Raw genomic sequence first — 15,951 nt, forward strand, 5'->3', positions numbered from 1 at the left:
TCACTCAAGACTATACGAAGCACGTGTGATACTAAATTGTAAAGTCAAGCTACTATGCTTACGATTATGGGTATTCAAACATATCCACTACCGATTTTAGAAATATCGAAACTATTAAAAGCAGAAATGTCGCTTACACATAGATTACAAGCGACTCCCATACAGAACTTCCGAATACATATTTTATTGTTATTAGCCGAATATACTGATCCTCACTCAGTGCACCATTTCGCATTATGGCGCCTACCCAAGGTAACCTCACATAGACTCAATGACAAAGGGAAACAGAAAAGAAGATAAAAACGATCAGCTCACGTTTGAAATGTGCGCTCGTATACACTACGATCTCCCTGCAGCACAAAAGTTGAGACCAGTGTCGATTTGATGAACTCAATCAACTCGTCTCGTCGATGGGGCCGCAACTGTTATGTCGTATGCCGAAAATATTTTGTTAGTGGGTAGCTTTGTTCGAACACCCACCCAATGCATAAGGTACGACAAGGTTATGAGAACCAACACAAGTTCACGCCTTGTCAAATATGATCGTGTCGAATAAATTCAACGAGAGTGGCTACACATGTCTACATTTTATGTACAACCAAATTACGCTCCGCATCGAAGGTAGCACTGTTCGTGGCCGAGACAATAAACAGGTTTATTTGGCAATAACACACCCGGCCCAAGTTAACGCGGTCTTACCTGATAGTTGACACGGTATAAGCTTGTCATGGTTGATAGGGTTCTGCTCACGTGTACTATTGCCTACTGCGATGTATCTGCGTTAGGTCGTTGTGCGACTATTTCTATTGCGAAGAGGTGCTCGGCCTGTGAACAGTGAAGACATCTCTCGTATTCATTCGATTTATATGTACACATCTTTTGTCTTCCGAGTCTAGTTTTGTGATGACATCTATTTTGACATCGAGAAAGTGATGACACATTCAGGTAAGGCTCGGTACACAATTCGATTGGTACGTTTTGGCGTTCACGTAATAGGTGAGATTGAAGAGAAGGATAAAGTAGAAAAAGCCGTATCCATAAAAGTTAAAATGTAATAGAACCCTTCGCTGGATCGCTGGAGTGGCGGGATTAGATCATGATATTCCCTGCCAGATTTTTGTTTCGTGTGGATATATATAATTGATGTGTTCATGCTGTCAGGATGTTCATGTGCGCCTTCTGAGCTTACGAAGAGCTACAACGTTAGAATAGAGGTGGTTTGAACTTCGAGTAGAGACTTTAAGGAAGAATGTGTAATTTATCAGTAGAGTTGTTCATCCAGGTAACAGCTAGCTACCTGATTTCGAGGGGCGGTTGATCACAATATCTGTCCGTTATAGTCAATTAACAGTGAAGTTATAATAAATCAACAAGGGTAACCAGCAATTCTATTTACAGTTTTACTGCTTCACTTGTGGATAGCCACATAATCAACTGGATCAAATCCGACTCGTATCACATATCAGGTCGAGGTTGATCGCTACTAATATAGTTCCACTACGAGATCAGGCGACCCTTGGTTCATTGCGTTTTCCCTGTTCACGTCGAGTGTACTAAAGTGGCTTTCTCCCGTATATTTGAATTGTTGACACTGGATTGTTGGTGACCATGGGTGTCAATGGACTGTGGCATCTAGTACAACCAGCTGGCCGACCCATCACTTTCGATGACCTGGCTGACAAGGTACCACATGTTTCAGTCACTCTTTCGCAAACACAGGCAGTCACATGTGTTACGCTCAAGCGATCAAGTGATCAAGTTGCCACACATTGCTGTGTTATTATAGCTAGTTTTTGCATGTATGACCAGATGAACGAATGATCATGTTACGGGTGTATACGTGATTTATAGTAGAGATATGATCATGTAAATAATCTCGATTCAAAGTGACATTTCTTATCTCTCTCACACGTAACACATTGTTGGCTTTGTGCATGTTCCATCCTCAACACCAAGTGTCTATTCACCCCATCATAGTTCTAGACAGACTACATAGTACAGAGAGGTCGGAAATCGTTATGCATGTTGCAACCGACTTTTAGCTGAATATTCAATCTGTGTACATTTCTCTACCCAAATAGTACAGTATTATCTCTCGAATTGTTTCACGTGTTTACGAAGCTTGCGTTATCCTACACGATGAAGCTTAAATCTGCGTCGACGTACAGTCACCTCTCAACTTCAAGTCTGTCCTCACAACATATTCTAGACAGACCGCTATCTTACAAGCGCAGATGAACATTAGCACTTTTGAATTCGGTGTGTTGTGTGAGCCCCGTCACTCATATATGTGCGCGTGACACTCAATACTCAGGTGGTGGCGATTGACATCAGCAGTTGGGTGTACCAATACATGAAAGCCATGCGCGACCAGGACGGTGAGGTCATCAAGAACGCTCACCTGTTGGGTAAGTCGAATTCATTTAAAAGGTGTTTTGTAGTGGTGGTGGTGGTGGTGGTGGTTGTGGTTGTGGTGACGTTTCAGTGGATTATTCTTGTCGACTGTTTCAGAATACTCAATGGTGGTGTGTCCTGTATTGGTGGTGAGGGGGTGATTGTTTAAACGATTGACTGCTTTAGACTGGCAAAGGCCATGGTCCGGGGCTATAATGTCGCATAGACTTGTGCGATACAGGTGACCAGGACGGACTGTGACGAGCAATCGGTTTGTGACGACGATCGGTACATGTCTATTTCAAGCCACACTGTGATGTTCTGTACTTCTCCATCTCGTATAGTAGACACGTGGTTACTGTAGTTGACGGAGAAGCCGCTGCCTGACTCTTTCGCTATGGTGTGCTGCGGCTTTTGGAATGGCACTCATAAAACAATAGTCGTGGTGCAATACTTGGTTTATCTATAACTCGACTCAAGCCAGAGAATGGTGGGACATAGACATGGAGACCCCTAAAATTGAGGAATCTCTCGCTTCAGAATATTTATATGATACGTACCGAGTTGCTCATTGATTGCCATAATGGCAATTACACTTGCCATGTACTGCGTGCGTGTGCCACAGGTCTGTTCCGGCGACTGTGCATCCTGCTGTACCATGGGGTTAAGCCCATCATAGTCTTCGACGGTGCTGCCCCGGCCCTAAAGCTGCGCACTCTGGTATGTATATTATTTTCTTAAGTTTGGTACTTGGTTTGAGTCTGTAATTACAGATGAATTTAATGATTTTTCGAATGTTATAATAAGTATCTTTGTAGGGGCTATCCTAAATAGCCAATGTTAATTGCCTCTGAGCCATTTTGGTGAATAAGTCAGCGTTGTTTATTTGATATCTCTTGTAGTGCTCATTAACCAAGGATTGTCTCTACATCCGTAGATCATGATTCTCGTAATCTGCGCACTCGGTGTAGTGGTAGCTTACATTTCGTGTTTTCCATTTACTTAACAGAGCAAACGAAAGCAATTCCGAGACAGATCGCAGGATACTCTGAGGAAGGTATGGGCTGTGCGTTCTATTTTACATTCACGGCGTAGTTCTCTGTCCGTAGACCGTACAGTTTAGAGTATTGTTTTAAGTATAATCTCAACGGTATGATTCAGGGTTGACCACACGTAAACCATCGGCAACTCGATTTTTTTGGAAACCATGAATGTGAATCAGTTGCTACTCATTTGTTTGGCAGGTGAATAGGGCCTTTTTTAGGGATCTAACTACTACATCGCAGAATTTTCCAGTGGCACATAGAGAGCCTAGTATCACAACGTGACACGAGTTATTGCGTTCATATAGCCACGCTTAACTCTTTCAACTAGCGCTGTTTTTACCTGAAGTTCTGACGAATAAATGTTCTCTATGCCTGTCACTAACTTTTTGTTGGTCAACGGACAGACAGCTGAGCGGCTCTTCCAAAGTCAGATGAGAATCCATGCGCTGTCGACTCTCGCGGGCAAAGAAGTGTATGTTGTTGGGCATATTTTTATCGTTTCAAGTGTATGTTGATTTGAATGATTATTATTGTTTCATGCAGAGAGGTAAGTATGTTCGCAATCGGAAAGAAAATAGTGTTTGCTGCCTATCTGACATATTTACCTACTCTTGTTCAAAATTTATGATCTGATTTCCGCTTTATAGAGACGTAGCGTCGCTTTACAAGAAACCCAATCAAACGGAGGATGACATGTTTATTCCAGCCGAAGACGCAAAGGGTGAGAGATCATATGTGATTAAATGCGAGTATGTTTATCTGATATTGTTCAAATCAGGTATGCTTCTTACATAGAGAAGAATGGCGAGTTGCGTCCATGGGCGCAGGTCGAATATTTACAATTGTAGATCGATTCCAGCGCTTGAGAGGAAATTATTACGATAATGTTGCACACAAATACCAGGAACACCTAGGTGTTTTACATTCAGCATGGATTGCAACATCGCAAATAACACTCGTAGCTCTCACGCCCCATGTACATACTTGGTATTCTATCAAGGACTTTGGCCTAGAGTATGTTGGTTAACTCGTGGTGGTCTGGTCGTATTTGTGTTTAATCTAAAGAAAAGACTGTTGAATCCGCTAGCCCTCTATCCTATTCCCATACTTCGTACGCAAACACATTTGTAACCTTGCACCTCCTTTCCCGTATTATAAGAATATCCTCATTCGTGTAGTGAACCGTGCGAAGCCTTCAAACTGACGTGCGATGCTTCCATTGTACTAGTCGACGGCTCCGTTGTAATACATGAGCAAAGTGCAGAGGAAATTGCGAAAGAAGCTGAACTCGCAAGAGCCAAAGAACAGCAGACCATGGACAGCGACAGCGACAGCGATGACCATGACCATGCGCAGCAGAGACCTCCGCAACAGCAGCAGCACCCGCATACGCACTGGCAACCATTGGACAGTGTACAAGCAGACACAGCGCAACCAACCGCCGCAGGTGAGGGGACTGACGACGCCGATGCCTATATGCAGCGAGAACAGTTTCTGTCAAAATTTCTTATGGTGGATGTTACGAAGGTGTGTGCCACGGCTAAGTCGTACATACTTTGTTAATGCAGTGTAGGCTAATGTTTGTATTGTATGTGTTTGCTGAATTGAGAAGTGTTCTCGATTCGTACAAGTAAAGTCTTTCTTTTATTACTTCGTACTGTGTATTTGCCAGTTTCAGTGAATGGTCATGCTTGTGCAATGCTTTATTGGCGTGTGTGCATGTTCCTCTGAATGGGGTATCTATCGTTAGTACGTATGCTACATTGAGCCATTTAACTCAGGGCTCCTTCTTTTGTAACCACTGCCATCGTTTGTACTTTGCAGTTCGACGTGACGTCTGAGCAGTTTCTGGCGTTACCTGCTGACATCCAGCACGAGATATTGGTGGAGGTGCAGGAGAGGCAGAAGCATTGGACTCGCTTTAATAAGGAAAAGGCATCGCATGAGATGTCCAAAGACGCCACGTCGTACAGTGATATGCAAATACAGCGGTTGCTGAAGAAGAATCACATTTCTAGGCAGATCGATGATGTCCGCGCGAGGGTACGTATGTGTGTGTGCTTGAATTTGTCATGCCAGAGTTGTTCTCTGTATGCGTCATGACGGTGTTCTTCTTAGTTTGTGGCTCCATCCTATGTATGCGTTGCGCGGGTAATCGTCACCTCTGGCTGTGTTCCTCTACAGTTGCGGTTGCGTATCTCGTATTTAGTTCACCACCTTTTGCGCTTTTGTGCAGTATGTCACAGTCGCCGGCTCTTGTCATGTGTGATCGTTAGCGCCAAAGTTTGCATTTGCTGCGTAGTGGTGCTTATCAGTTATACCTTGAGCGTACACATGAAGTACGCGCCTCGTGCGCAGTGCTCGTGTGGCACTACTACACTACAGCCTCGTTCCTGTCATTTCATCCCGTGCCCACAGCTGCAATATGTCAACGACGAGTCAGGAGTAGGATCAAGACGGGTAGCGGGAGATGCCGACACCGAGTTTGTTCTGCAATATTTCAAAGAGGTGTGTCTTGTCGACAGAGTGACCTGTTGTTTTACTTCCGGTGAAGATGGACTGTTCTCCGCTCGATACGATGAGCTCGTAACACATGACCCTGATTGTTAGCTTGTTTGCTCCATGTAGGATAACGATGATGGTGAAACGGAAATGAAACAAATTGCGGGGCCTCGGAATGGTACGCAAACACTCAGCACAATCTGCGGTGAAGTTGTCGTAGTAGTTGTCTAAAAGTATATATTAATTCTTTCACTGTTTGGTTTTATATGTAACGTATTACCCCTACAATTTTCGATTGTTTTGCAAGATTTTATATTCATATGTATCGTCCACATCGTATACCAGTGCCTCGCATCGCCAATACTGCAACGCCGCCACCCGGAAGTGTGCCAGTGACTGTCCAGGTGCCTATCAAAGGTAGGTAGATTATGTTAGGACGCTTTTGTGTTTAACTCTCTCCTGCTATACCTCATATGTCTGTGCAAGCGTGCTACCTACGCGCATTAGAATGTACGGTTTGTTCAAGAATTGCAGTAAAAGGTAGCGTGGCGGAGTTTACCTGAAACCCTGAACGGTCATTGACGCCGACGAAACAATAGACTGAACTTGTGCAGTGTTATGAGATTCAATTGCATACAATACACGATTTTATCTGGGATGGCATACCTGCATGTGATGGCGAACCCCTTGTGCTATATTGTGCTTCTGTTGGCTTTGTTATGCCGCACATATTGTTTCGTCGTACATGCATCTCATTTTACTGTCCGTCTACTCTGTGGTAGTGCTGGATGGCATTGAGACTGACGGTGATAGCGATGACGACCTGTTTCCTGCATCCATGTTTGATCCCTCTCACCCAAGCAACTTCACCATGGATGATCCCGACATCGCAGATGATGAGTAAGTCTTTGGCCCCTCACTAGCCCCATTTATCTGCGTACCCTTGGTGTATCCTTTGTATCTGTGTTGCAGTGTATTTTCTGTAGCAATTTTTCTGTTACGATAACTCTTGAACAGCCCTAAATCTGCCACTCCTCCGACGTCTTTGTGTATGCTTGTAGGTGTGTGGTGTCCGCAGACCACCAAACCTCTTATAAACTGTTATGCATCTCACACATCGATTAGTCAAGTGCTGGAGACCGGCAAAGCAACCGCCTCGAACGAAGGCGACGAAGACGCACAACTGCAGATGGCCATAGCCATGTCACTTGGACAGCCAGTACAAGCAGTAGAGCACACTGCCACAACAGCACACAGCAGCAGAACACACACAGCAATGCACACACAGGGCCCAACTGCAAACGCACTCGGCACACGCATTGCCCCACCGTCCTCACCAGACAATGGCACAGACGATGAGTTGCAGATGGCCCTCGCTCTGTCTCTCCAACAAGCGCAATCCCCCAGTCACGGTATGCCTCTTAACCGGCGCCATGGAGTTTTCTGAGTGTTTTTGTATCTTTTACACAGATATTGGCCACCCGTATGTTTTAGGGTTTTAGGGTTTCAGGGTTAGAGCTTTAGTGTAAAGTATATGAATCACATGATCACCCAGTAATCTTGTTTTAGTTCATTTATTGAACGAATGGCTAGTTTGTTTAAAGATTCCAATTTTTCATCGGATGTATTTGGCATAAATATTCTTGACGCATACGTGGGATGAGGCCATGCACCGTATCATTGCCTGGCAGTTTCATCTGCTCCTTTTTGCGTACCATTACCCCTGTGCGTTCTTGTGATTGTGTCTGATCTTTTGATTTCTGCTTCTACTTTTGGCCGTATTTAACCAATTGCTGATGTGCTACTGTGGATGTGCTTTTGTACACACAGCTACTGGTGAGCTAAAGCGGACAGACAGCGCTGAACAGTTGCAACAGGCGTTGGCGCTGTCGAGAGAAGAGATGAACAAGCCAAGAATCAATAGGGACCCGATTCAGACTAGCAGCCACAAGCTAGTCAAGATCCCCTCCGGTAAAGGCAAAGCCAAGGCTGATGGTAGGTTTAAAGTTTAGGGTTTGTAGGTTGTGTGGTCATCTGTCGCTCTGTTTGTGTGCACACAGTGTACGGGACTGGGGACGTTCGGTTGCTGAGCTCCCAACTGGCGGTATATGTGCTTCTGTGGTATGTCCAGCCGCTGTGTAATGCCTCTTATACTTTGCACTTCCCTTGTTACAGAACCAACTGCCTTCGCGTCAATCACAGTAACAAATTTGCCAACTACCAATGGCGAAGGGTCTAGTCGGAGACTGACGTCGTCGCCATTCGCCATGCAAAGAAGTACGATGCCATCAGTCAAACATCCTGTGCCTGTCAACGGCGAGAGCAGCTCGTCGAAATCAATGATTTGTATTCCTTCAGCACAGAGCGGTAGTAATACAATACAGAGTGGCACCGTTACACCGACACGGCCAATGGCACTTGCGCACCCCTCAAGTGCAGCGTCTATACAAAGCACCGGCGGCCCTTCCAAACACCTGACTAGCTCACCATTTGCGATTCCGTTTCCCGAACGTGACACTCTTGCACCGAATTCTACGACCAGTGGAAACAAAGGGAACGACCGCATCACAACAGCATCTGGCTACAGTAGGGAACATTGGAATACAAAGTCGTCTGAAAGAGGCGAAATGGTCGGCAGTTCGGTTGCCACGGCAAGCATCGCGGACAAATCTGAGCAGGATGTCACACATGTCGAAATGGCAGCGAAAGCAACACCATCTATTGCTGATGCGACGAATACAAATTTTCAAGGCGATTACAAGCGCATGCAGCAACAGACTGAAAACAAGACGAACCAACAAGCACATACAACACAGAAGGCATTGCCCATGACACATAACACCCACAACACAGGACATACCGACCAGCCAACAGAACCGATGACACGCACGACAGAACAAGACACACGCGCGACAGACGGGCAGACGAGCGACGCCGTCAGTGAGGCGTATGGCGACATCGACGACGACGATGATGCAGCAGTCACTGAGGCGCATGCGGGCTTTGATTATTTGTTGAATGGCGACACCAATGCGGACGACGATGCGTTGCTCAACGAACAGTTTGGATTCTTCATCGACAGTGACGACGAGAAACAGAAGCAGAAGGACAAGGCCAACCACACGCTGAGTGATACCACGGGCAATGGGAGCCAATACAGGGGGTGCGATGATGCACAGGAAAGTGAATGGGGAAGGCAAGGGCAGGACAATGCTGGTCAGATACAGTCATCGGAAATAAATATAACAAATGCTGGAATATATAATGTTTTACCCGAACGAAAAGGGAGCAGTGGACCTACACAATCAGACGACATCTCCAAAAAAGAATACGTACGTGTTACGAATATAAAGGCGAATACGCATACTGAGGACGTCATCACAGACACCGCAACTGGTCATGAGAGCGAAGACAATGCCACTACAGCGCTGGGGGCCCCATCGCCTTCTACGAACAGTAGAGGCGCATCTGACAGTGCGACCAACCCATCGCCACCACACGCGACAACACCACCAGCAGATGTGCACAAGAAAGTAGACGCCTCTATGGGACATTGGCCAACTCACGAAGAGATGCGCGCAGATGATCAAATGGACATGGATTTAACCAACGACAGTCCTTCCCAAACACACGAGGCGTCCCGCCCACCCCTCCCACAGGATCAGCCACAAGTGCAGGTGGATGGGGTGCCCATACACGTCGACGATGCCCATAAATACACCAGAACAGATGGGCAGAAGCATATCAGAGGCAGCCATGGGCCACGAGGCGGTGCAAACGACACCGACCCCTTCACAGACATAGACAGTCTCTACGGCGCAACCACAGACGACGATGCCATGCGCAACACCGACAACGCCTTGGGCGATCAAAGCGGTAGGTGGTGTGTGTTGTGCCACACTCGTCCACATATCATCAGATTGTTGAATGACACGTGTGGGGTGAGGTGCTTCTAATGTCTTTGTAATGAGTGGTGTGTGTTGTCCCACACTCGTTTACATATCATCAGATTGTTTAGTGACACGTGTGGGGTAGGGTGGTTATAAATGTCTGTATAATAAGTGGTGTGCGTTGTGCCGCACTCATCCACATATCATCAGGTTGTTCAGAGACATGTGTGGGGTGAGGTGCTTTCAAATATCTATAAAGTGGGTGGTGTGTGTTGTATCACACTCGTCCACATTTCATCAGATTGTTTAATGACTGTGGGGTGGGGTGCTTGTTAATGAATTGTTAAGTGACACGTAGGAGGTTGGGTGTACATTTCTGTGCTGACGCGTTCTTGTATGCATTTGATACGGTTAAGGGTAGCTGTTGCTTGGAGAATGTATTTCACTGAGACGCTTTATTATGGCGCTTTCGAATGGGTAGATTGAATAACCGTACATATGCTCAAAGCTCAAAGTATCATTGTCCTATTCTTCCAGAGATCATAAATTTCAATCTGGTTCTCGTACATTGTCAAAGTCTTCCTCCAGTGAATATAATTGCATTCTGGTTCGCGTACATTGTCTTAGTACGCCCTTACCGATACATGTGCATAGTTTCATTCTACCTTCTAAGTTGTGGCTGTTCTATTTTAGAAATGGATGCAGATGGTGGGCTGTTTGCTGAGGACAGTGATGATGATGCAATGGACGGCATCATCGGGATGATCAACATGGACGACATCGAAGGAATCCAGGGCCAACTGCGACAGGAGTGGAAACAAATTCGGTAGGCTCGCCTGTATTTCTTAATCTAGTTTTGACTTGCCGGCTCTAGCCTGTTATCTGGATTCGTCTACTTTAGGCGTTTCAATTAGCCCAGGCTTAAGTTGTTCTGCGCAATTTGCTAGATGTGTGGACCATGTTCTAAATATATAGTTCCATCGAACTTCATCAGAGCCACTATATGAAGTGGGGGAACGTGTGACCGCAACTGTGAAACGGCTTTTCAGGGCTAACCCAAAATATGACACCAGAGTGAGCGTTATCGTATTCACGAGCGCCGTACAAATACCTAGTGAGCTGCGGTGTTTATTTATTTGCTGTTTTGATATTACAGGAAAGAGAAGCGTGCGGCCAAACGCGATGCATCGCAAGTGACGGAAGACATATACTCGGATTCCAAGACACTGCTCAAACTCTTCGGAGTGCCGTGGATTGACAGTCCATCTGAGGCGGAAGTATGTGTATATGTACATATGCATAAGGATATGTGTATATGTATAAGTATATATGTATATGTTTGTGCCATTCGTTATTAAGCCTCAGGTGTTCTCCGTCCTGTTTCGTGATTGTGCCCCAATCTTAAGCCTGTGGGTATATTTTGATCCACTATTTTGTCTACTTTTCTGACCATATGATTAGGTGTGTTTTTAGCCTGTGTGCACTCTACTTATGAATAACGGGTTTAAACCATAAACTCTACATCCATATAAAACTTTGAGTGCTGATTGCTTGTAAGTGCGTGAAATCGCTGAGCCGAGCACTGGCCAATCGCCCCACTCGTGATGTTTGCATCGATGCTATGTCATTGATTTTTTCTAAGGAGCTTACAATATAATTGGGGCCTTCATGCAACACCCCTAACGCCTCTGCATGTCGAGCATTGATTGAGGCACTCGTGAGCAATTAGCCAGTGCATCCTGTCATATTTTTAGTATATGGTTCAAGGGTGCACATGGCCTTCAGTGTAAATTATTTATATAGCTACGAGAGTTGATGTTTGCCCAGTATTACTCTACGAGACTCATGCGCCGCCTACAAACCAGCTTCCTCCTTTTTCTGGTACGCTGTGTTCAATACGGTAAAAGGGGTTATTCAAACTGACCAAAGATAGTATGTTTAATATCTATTATGTAGCCCTGCGTGAGCATGAGCAAGGGCAAGTTAATCAATACAAGTATTCCTTAGTAGGTTTTGTTTTTTGCCTTGTAGATCAAGCGCCGTCTAAGTAAGTGTATTTTGAAGATAGTCATAGTCATGGTGGCATCTGTACTCTTAGCCATACCTCTGTAGCACACCGGGGTCTAAATATACTGTCACACCCTTTACAGGCGCAATGTGCTGAGCTAGATCGACTCGGACTTTGCGCTGGTTCCATTACAGAAGACAGTGATATATTCCTATTTGGCGCCCGAACAGTGTACAAGAACATGTTCAGCCTCAGTAATACTGCGGAGCTGTACCAGATCAACGACATTGAACGCATGGTGTGTGGGTGTGTTTGATGAGTGGAGGGTGGTCAGTAGCTGCAGTTTCTGTGTGGCGTGTGGTGTGTGAGTGTGTTTGATAAGTGAAGGGTGGTCAGTATCTGCAGAGTCTATGTGTGGCGTGTGGTGAGTGAGCGTGTTTGATGGGTGAAAGGTGGTCAGTAGCTGCAGTTTCTATGTGTGGCGCGTGGTGTGTGAGTGTGTTTGATAAGGAGGGGTGGTCAGTAGCTGCAGTGCTTATGTCTGGCGTTCGTTTTGAGAATTGCATTTGCACTCCAATGCGCCGAACATAGTTGCAAGTTTTGATAATCGTGTGAAGTTGAGTGAAACAAACCTCGATCACGCGCAGTATGAATACAATTATGTACCTTTGGATGTCGTGAAGACACGTCGGTGTTTAGCCTTGCCGTTGGTCACCCTGGCAATACTTCATATTCAGATCGTGATCATTTCCAGAGAGTTACCGTACGGGACAGTAAGCTGATGGCTTCAGTGTCGCACGTCAAAACAGACCATTAGATCATTAGACCATGGGACTGAGCTTATCAGTTTTCAGCATGTATCCTAAATCTCGAAACCCCTTTCATGTTTGCATGCACTTCGTTTACTCTTCTATATACATGAGTGCGTATGATAATTGACTCACTTTCAACGCCTGTGTTCTCACTTTGTGATTGCTGCCCTTATGAGCACAGCTGAATCTGTCCCGCACAGACCTAATTAATGTGGCGCTGTGCAGTGGATCAGACTACACAGAAGGCATTCGTGGAGTGGGGCCGGTGACGTCTATTGAAATCATCAGCGAATTTGGCGGAAGGTAAATGTGACCCGCATAACGTAGTGTCTGTCCTGTCCCGTGTCGTGCCATACATGCAGACTTCAGTGTACTTTATTATCGGTGATCGTTCAGTTGGGAGTTGTAGTGCGGTTTGCCACTGTTTTGTAGTTCGAATGAACTTGTTCAGTATGCGACCGTTGAGGTACACACAGACTTTCTGGTTGCACTACTCGAATGTGTTGGTCACTTGTACATCGCAGCTATGGTGACGACGACGATGACGATGACGATGAAAAGGGTACGCAAATTGGAATGACTGGCACGTGTGTGGACCCTCTGGTGCAGTTCAGAGACTGGTACGAACTTAATAGGCTAGGTATGCTTTCTTAGAGTCTATGGCTCATGAAGGTGTGGCTGCTAGGTTTATAGACTAGGCATGCTTTCTAAGAGTCTATGGCTCATAAAGGTGTGGCTGTTATTTAATGATAGGTTAGGGTATGCTTTCTTAGAGTCTATGGCTCATACAGGTGTGGCTGCTATTGGTTTATAGACTAGGTATGCTTTCTTACAATCTGAGGCTCATAAAGGCGTGGCTGCTATTAATTTTTGGTGATGAGAATCGATGATATAATGACTGGCACACATTTCTGCCCCATGCGGCTATCTGAATCGCACTTCAGGTGTTTTGTCGTTTTAATTGATGATAAGACATATCGCAGCAAAAGTTGTGATAGTGACATAACTTCTGCAGCATATTGCTCGAGCGCTATCTTATTCGCGAAACCTGCTAGTACTTGCATAACTGACAGCCACTTAATTGTGATTCTCCATCGCAGTGCCTGTACACAAGGATGAGGCAGAGACGGCTTTCAGGAGGAAATTGCGTATGGCTAAGGTGCCTCTGATGCTCCCGCGGGGCTTTCCTGATCCAGAGGTTCGCAAGGCTTACACTCATCCAGCAGTGGACACCAGTACAGAATCCTTCGAGTTTGGCGACCCTGACATAGACAAGTATGAAACCGTGTATAATTTGTTTAGTTTTATATCTTTGCACCACTCGATGAACTTTGACCGCAGTCTTTATTGCATTGATCAGTGCTATCTTGTCATTAAATTTGGGGTATCGCGTTTTACTTGTGTGAGCGTTTTAATCTCATGACACTCTTTCTTGTTGTAGGCTGCGTGAGTATGCATCGGCCATGTTCAATTGGGATTATGAGCGTACAGACGAGATGCTACTGCCAGTGGTGAGGCGGCGGATGAACCCCGACAAGCAGCAACGTAGACAGCCTACGCTGCACGCCTACTTTGCGCCCCAGGCGCAGTCGGCCAACCGCAGCATCGAAAGCAAGCGCGTGAAGACAGCCATCAGCCTGCAGAGGAAGAAGAAGGGTGTGTTGTATTTGCAGAGGAAGAAGAAGGGTGTGTTGTATTTGGTGACATTAGGTGTTGGTTGATGAAGGAATTGGAGGAATGCATCGGGAATGTATGTTATGATGATATCATGAGCTACAAATAGAGCATCAAACGGCAGACGAGCAATTAACTGGAAGTAAATGTTGTGGGAAAGAAGATTATAAATATGTTGGTCATAGGAGTATGTGAAGTAGCAATGCAAAGTACGAAGAAGGGGTAAGGCTCAAACAACTGACTTTGTTTGTGGTCTTAGCTAAGAAGCTTTTAAGCTTTAGGTCATAGCATAAAGTGACTATGTTCAGATTCGACGCCTGGTGTCCGTATTCAATATGTTGATATCTTGTTAAGAAATATTGTTTGTTGTCGCTAGGGCTCATCTATCTTGGTCAATTTTTATTTTATGGGGAGTGTGATGAATTAATGCAGTTTTGTGATTTCGTACGTTCCAGTGCTTGAAGCAACTAAGAAGAGGAACAAGAAGATTCGGAAGAAGCAAATGGAATACAGACCTAAGAAGAGGAAGGCCACTTCTCATGAGAGCACTGACGGAACAACCGCATCCACTGGCAAGGCCGCGAAAGTAGTTGGCACATCCAAGGCTACGCGAAGTGTGACTCGCGAATCCTGAAATGTGCATATCCATTCATCAGCCAGAGGTGTATGATTCAGGACGAGACGAAACATTCGTAAACAATTGTTCTGGCCATCAAATGAAAAGATTGGAGAAACAGAGCTATTCAGCTCAGATTCATACCCTTGGACTAACAGAAATCGAAATAAACTACTTTACATCATGACCGCAGTGGTCACAGACCTCTTGTGTTTGGTTTGTAGTAGCATATTGAACCGTTGACCCTCAATGCACACTGGCCACGCGATGTAGTTATAGTAGTTTGTCGCACGCCATTGGTCTGTCTGGGTGTACATGGCTCATCCACGGCATCTGTAGGGCACTGTTGCTGCAAGACATTCGTGCCTCCATTGAGTTTGTGGTGCTCACGGACGCTACATGTATGCGTATGTGTCTGTGCCATGCTACTGCCACTCACGGATACTTCACATTTGGTGGGTAGATTGTTTAGTGTAGTGCACTTTTTGGACTATAAACGCTTCCCTCGAGTGCTGGTGTGTTGACCTGCTACTCCTCGAGTATAGGTGTGTGTTGCAGCCTAGGCGCAATCTTCAAGCCGAACTAAAGCCTAAAACCCAATACCTCATATTCGGCAGCGGAGCGAGTGCCCATCATTCCTCTTTCCATCTCGGCGTTTTCCGGGGTTTGCCAGTCCATCGCCAATTGTAGCCAGAAGCAAACCTCGCACAAGCCCACAAGTCATACAGTTTATACCAACTCTCAACAACGCCCCCAACAAGAGCCCCAACAAGAACCCCCGCACCCACTCCCACTCCCACCAACACAGCGAAGCGGCTGTGGTATCAGTGATTCAAAGCCCCACACATGCTATTGATTTGGGCACGAGCATTCACAAACACGCATATGCACACCCACATCCACACCCACGCCCATGGGACAATGCGAATGCCAATCCCACAGGGTTTTAGGGTTTTAGGGTTGTTTTAGGGTTTTTAGGGTTTTAGGGTTTAGGTATCTTTATTTGTTT

General features: G+C 45.6%; 2 protein-coding genes across 2 annotated transcripts in view; one reads left to right on the forward strand and one right to left on the reverse strand.

Annotated features, from left to right (window-relative positions):
• Positions 1-828, reverse strand: part of SARC_05013 (hypothetical protein) — an 8,746-nt gene extending 7,918 nt beyond the window's left edge. The window contains exons 1-2 of the mRNA XM_014301139.1: positions 700-828; positions 316-422 (exon numbers count right to left, since the gene is read on the reverse strand). Of these exons, the coding sequence (XP_014156614.1) occupies positions 316-422; positions 700-729 (137 nt within the window). The 5' untranslated portion in view covers positions 730-828. The remainder of the gene's footprint in view (positions 1-315; positions 423-699) is intronic.
• Positions 829-1,608: 780 nt separating this feature from the next.
• On the forward strand, positions 1,609-15,129 carry SARC_05014 (hypothetical protein; the record flags this gene model as incomplete). The annotated part of the gene is made up of 23 exons (XM_014301140.1): positions 1,609-1,683; positions 2,315-2,408; positions 3,020-3,114; positions 3,404-3,451; positions 3,845-3,912; positions 4,088-4,161; positions 4,669-4,967; positions 5,265-5,483; positions 5,859-5,948; positions 6,069-6,120; positions 6,288-6,359; positions 6,725-6,842; positions 7,068-7,354; positions 7,773-7,937; positions 8,118-9,818; positions 10,526-10,658; positions 10,989-11,109; positions 11,983-12,138; positions 12,834-12,955; positions 13,177-13,292; positions 13,753-13,927; positions 14,094-14,308; positions 14,782-15,129. The coding sequence occupies 23 exons, from the start codon at positions 1,609-1,611 to the stop codon at positions 14,958-14,960; spliced, it is 4,674 nt and encodes a 1,557-aa protein (XP_014156615.1). The 3' UTR covers positions 14,961-15,129.
• Positions 15,130-15,951: the final 822 nt, after the last annotated feature.

Source organism: Sphaeroforma arctica (assembly GCF_001186125.1).
Source record: "Sphaeroforma arctica JP610 unplaced genomic scaffold supercont1.304, whole genome shotgun sequence".
In the NCBI taxonomy this organism is placed as follows: domain Eukaryota; class Ichthyosporea; order Ichthyophonida; genus Sphaeroforma; species Sphaeroforma arctica.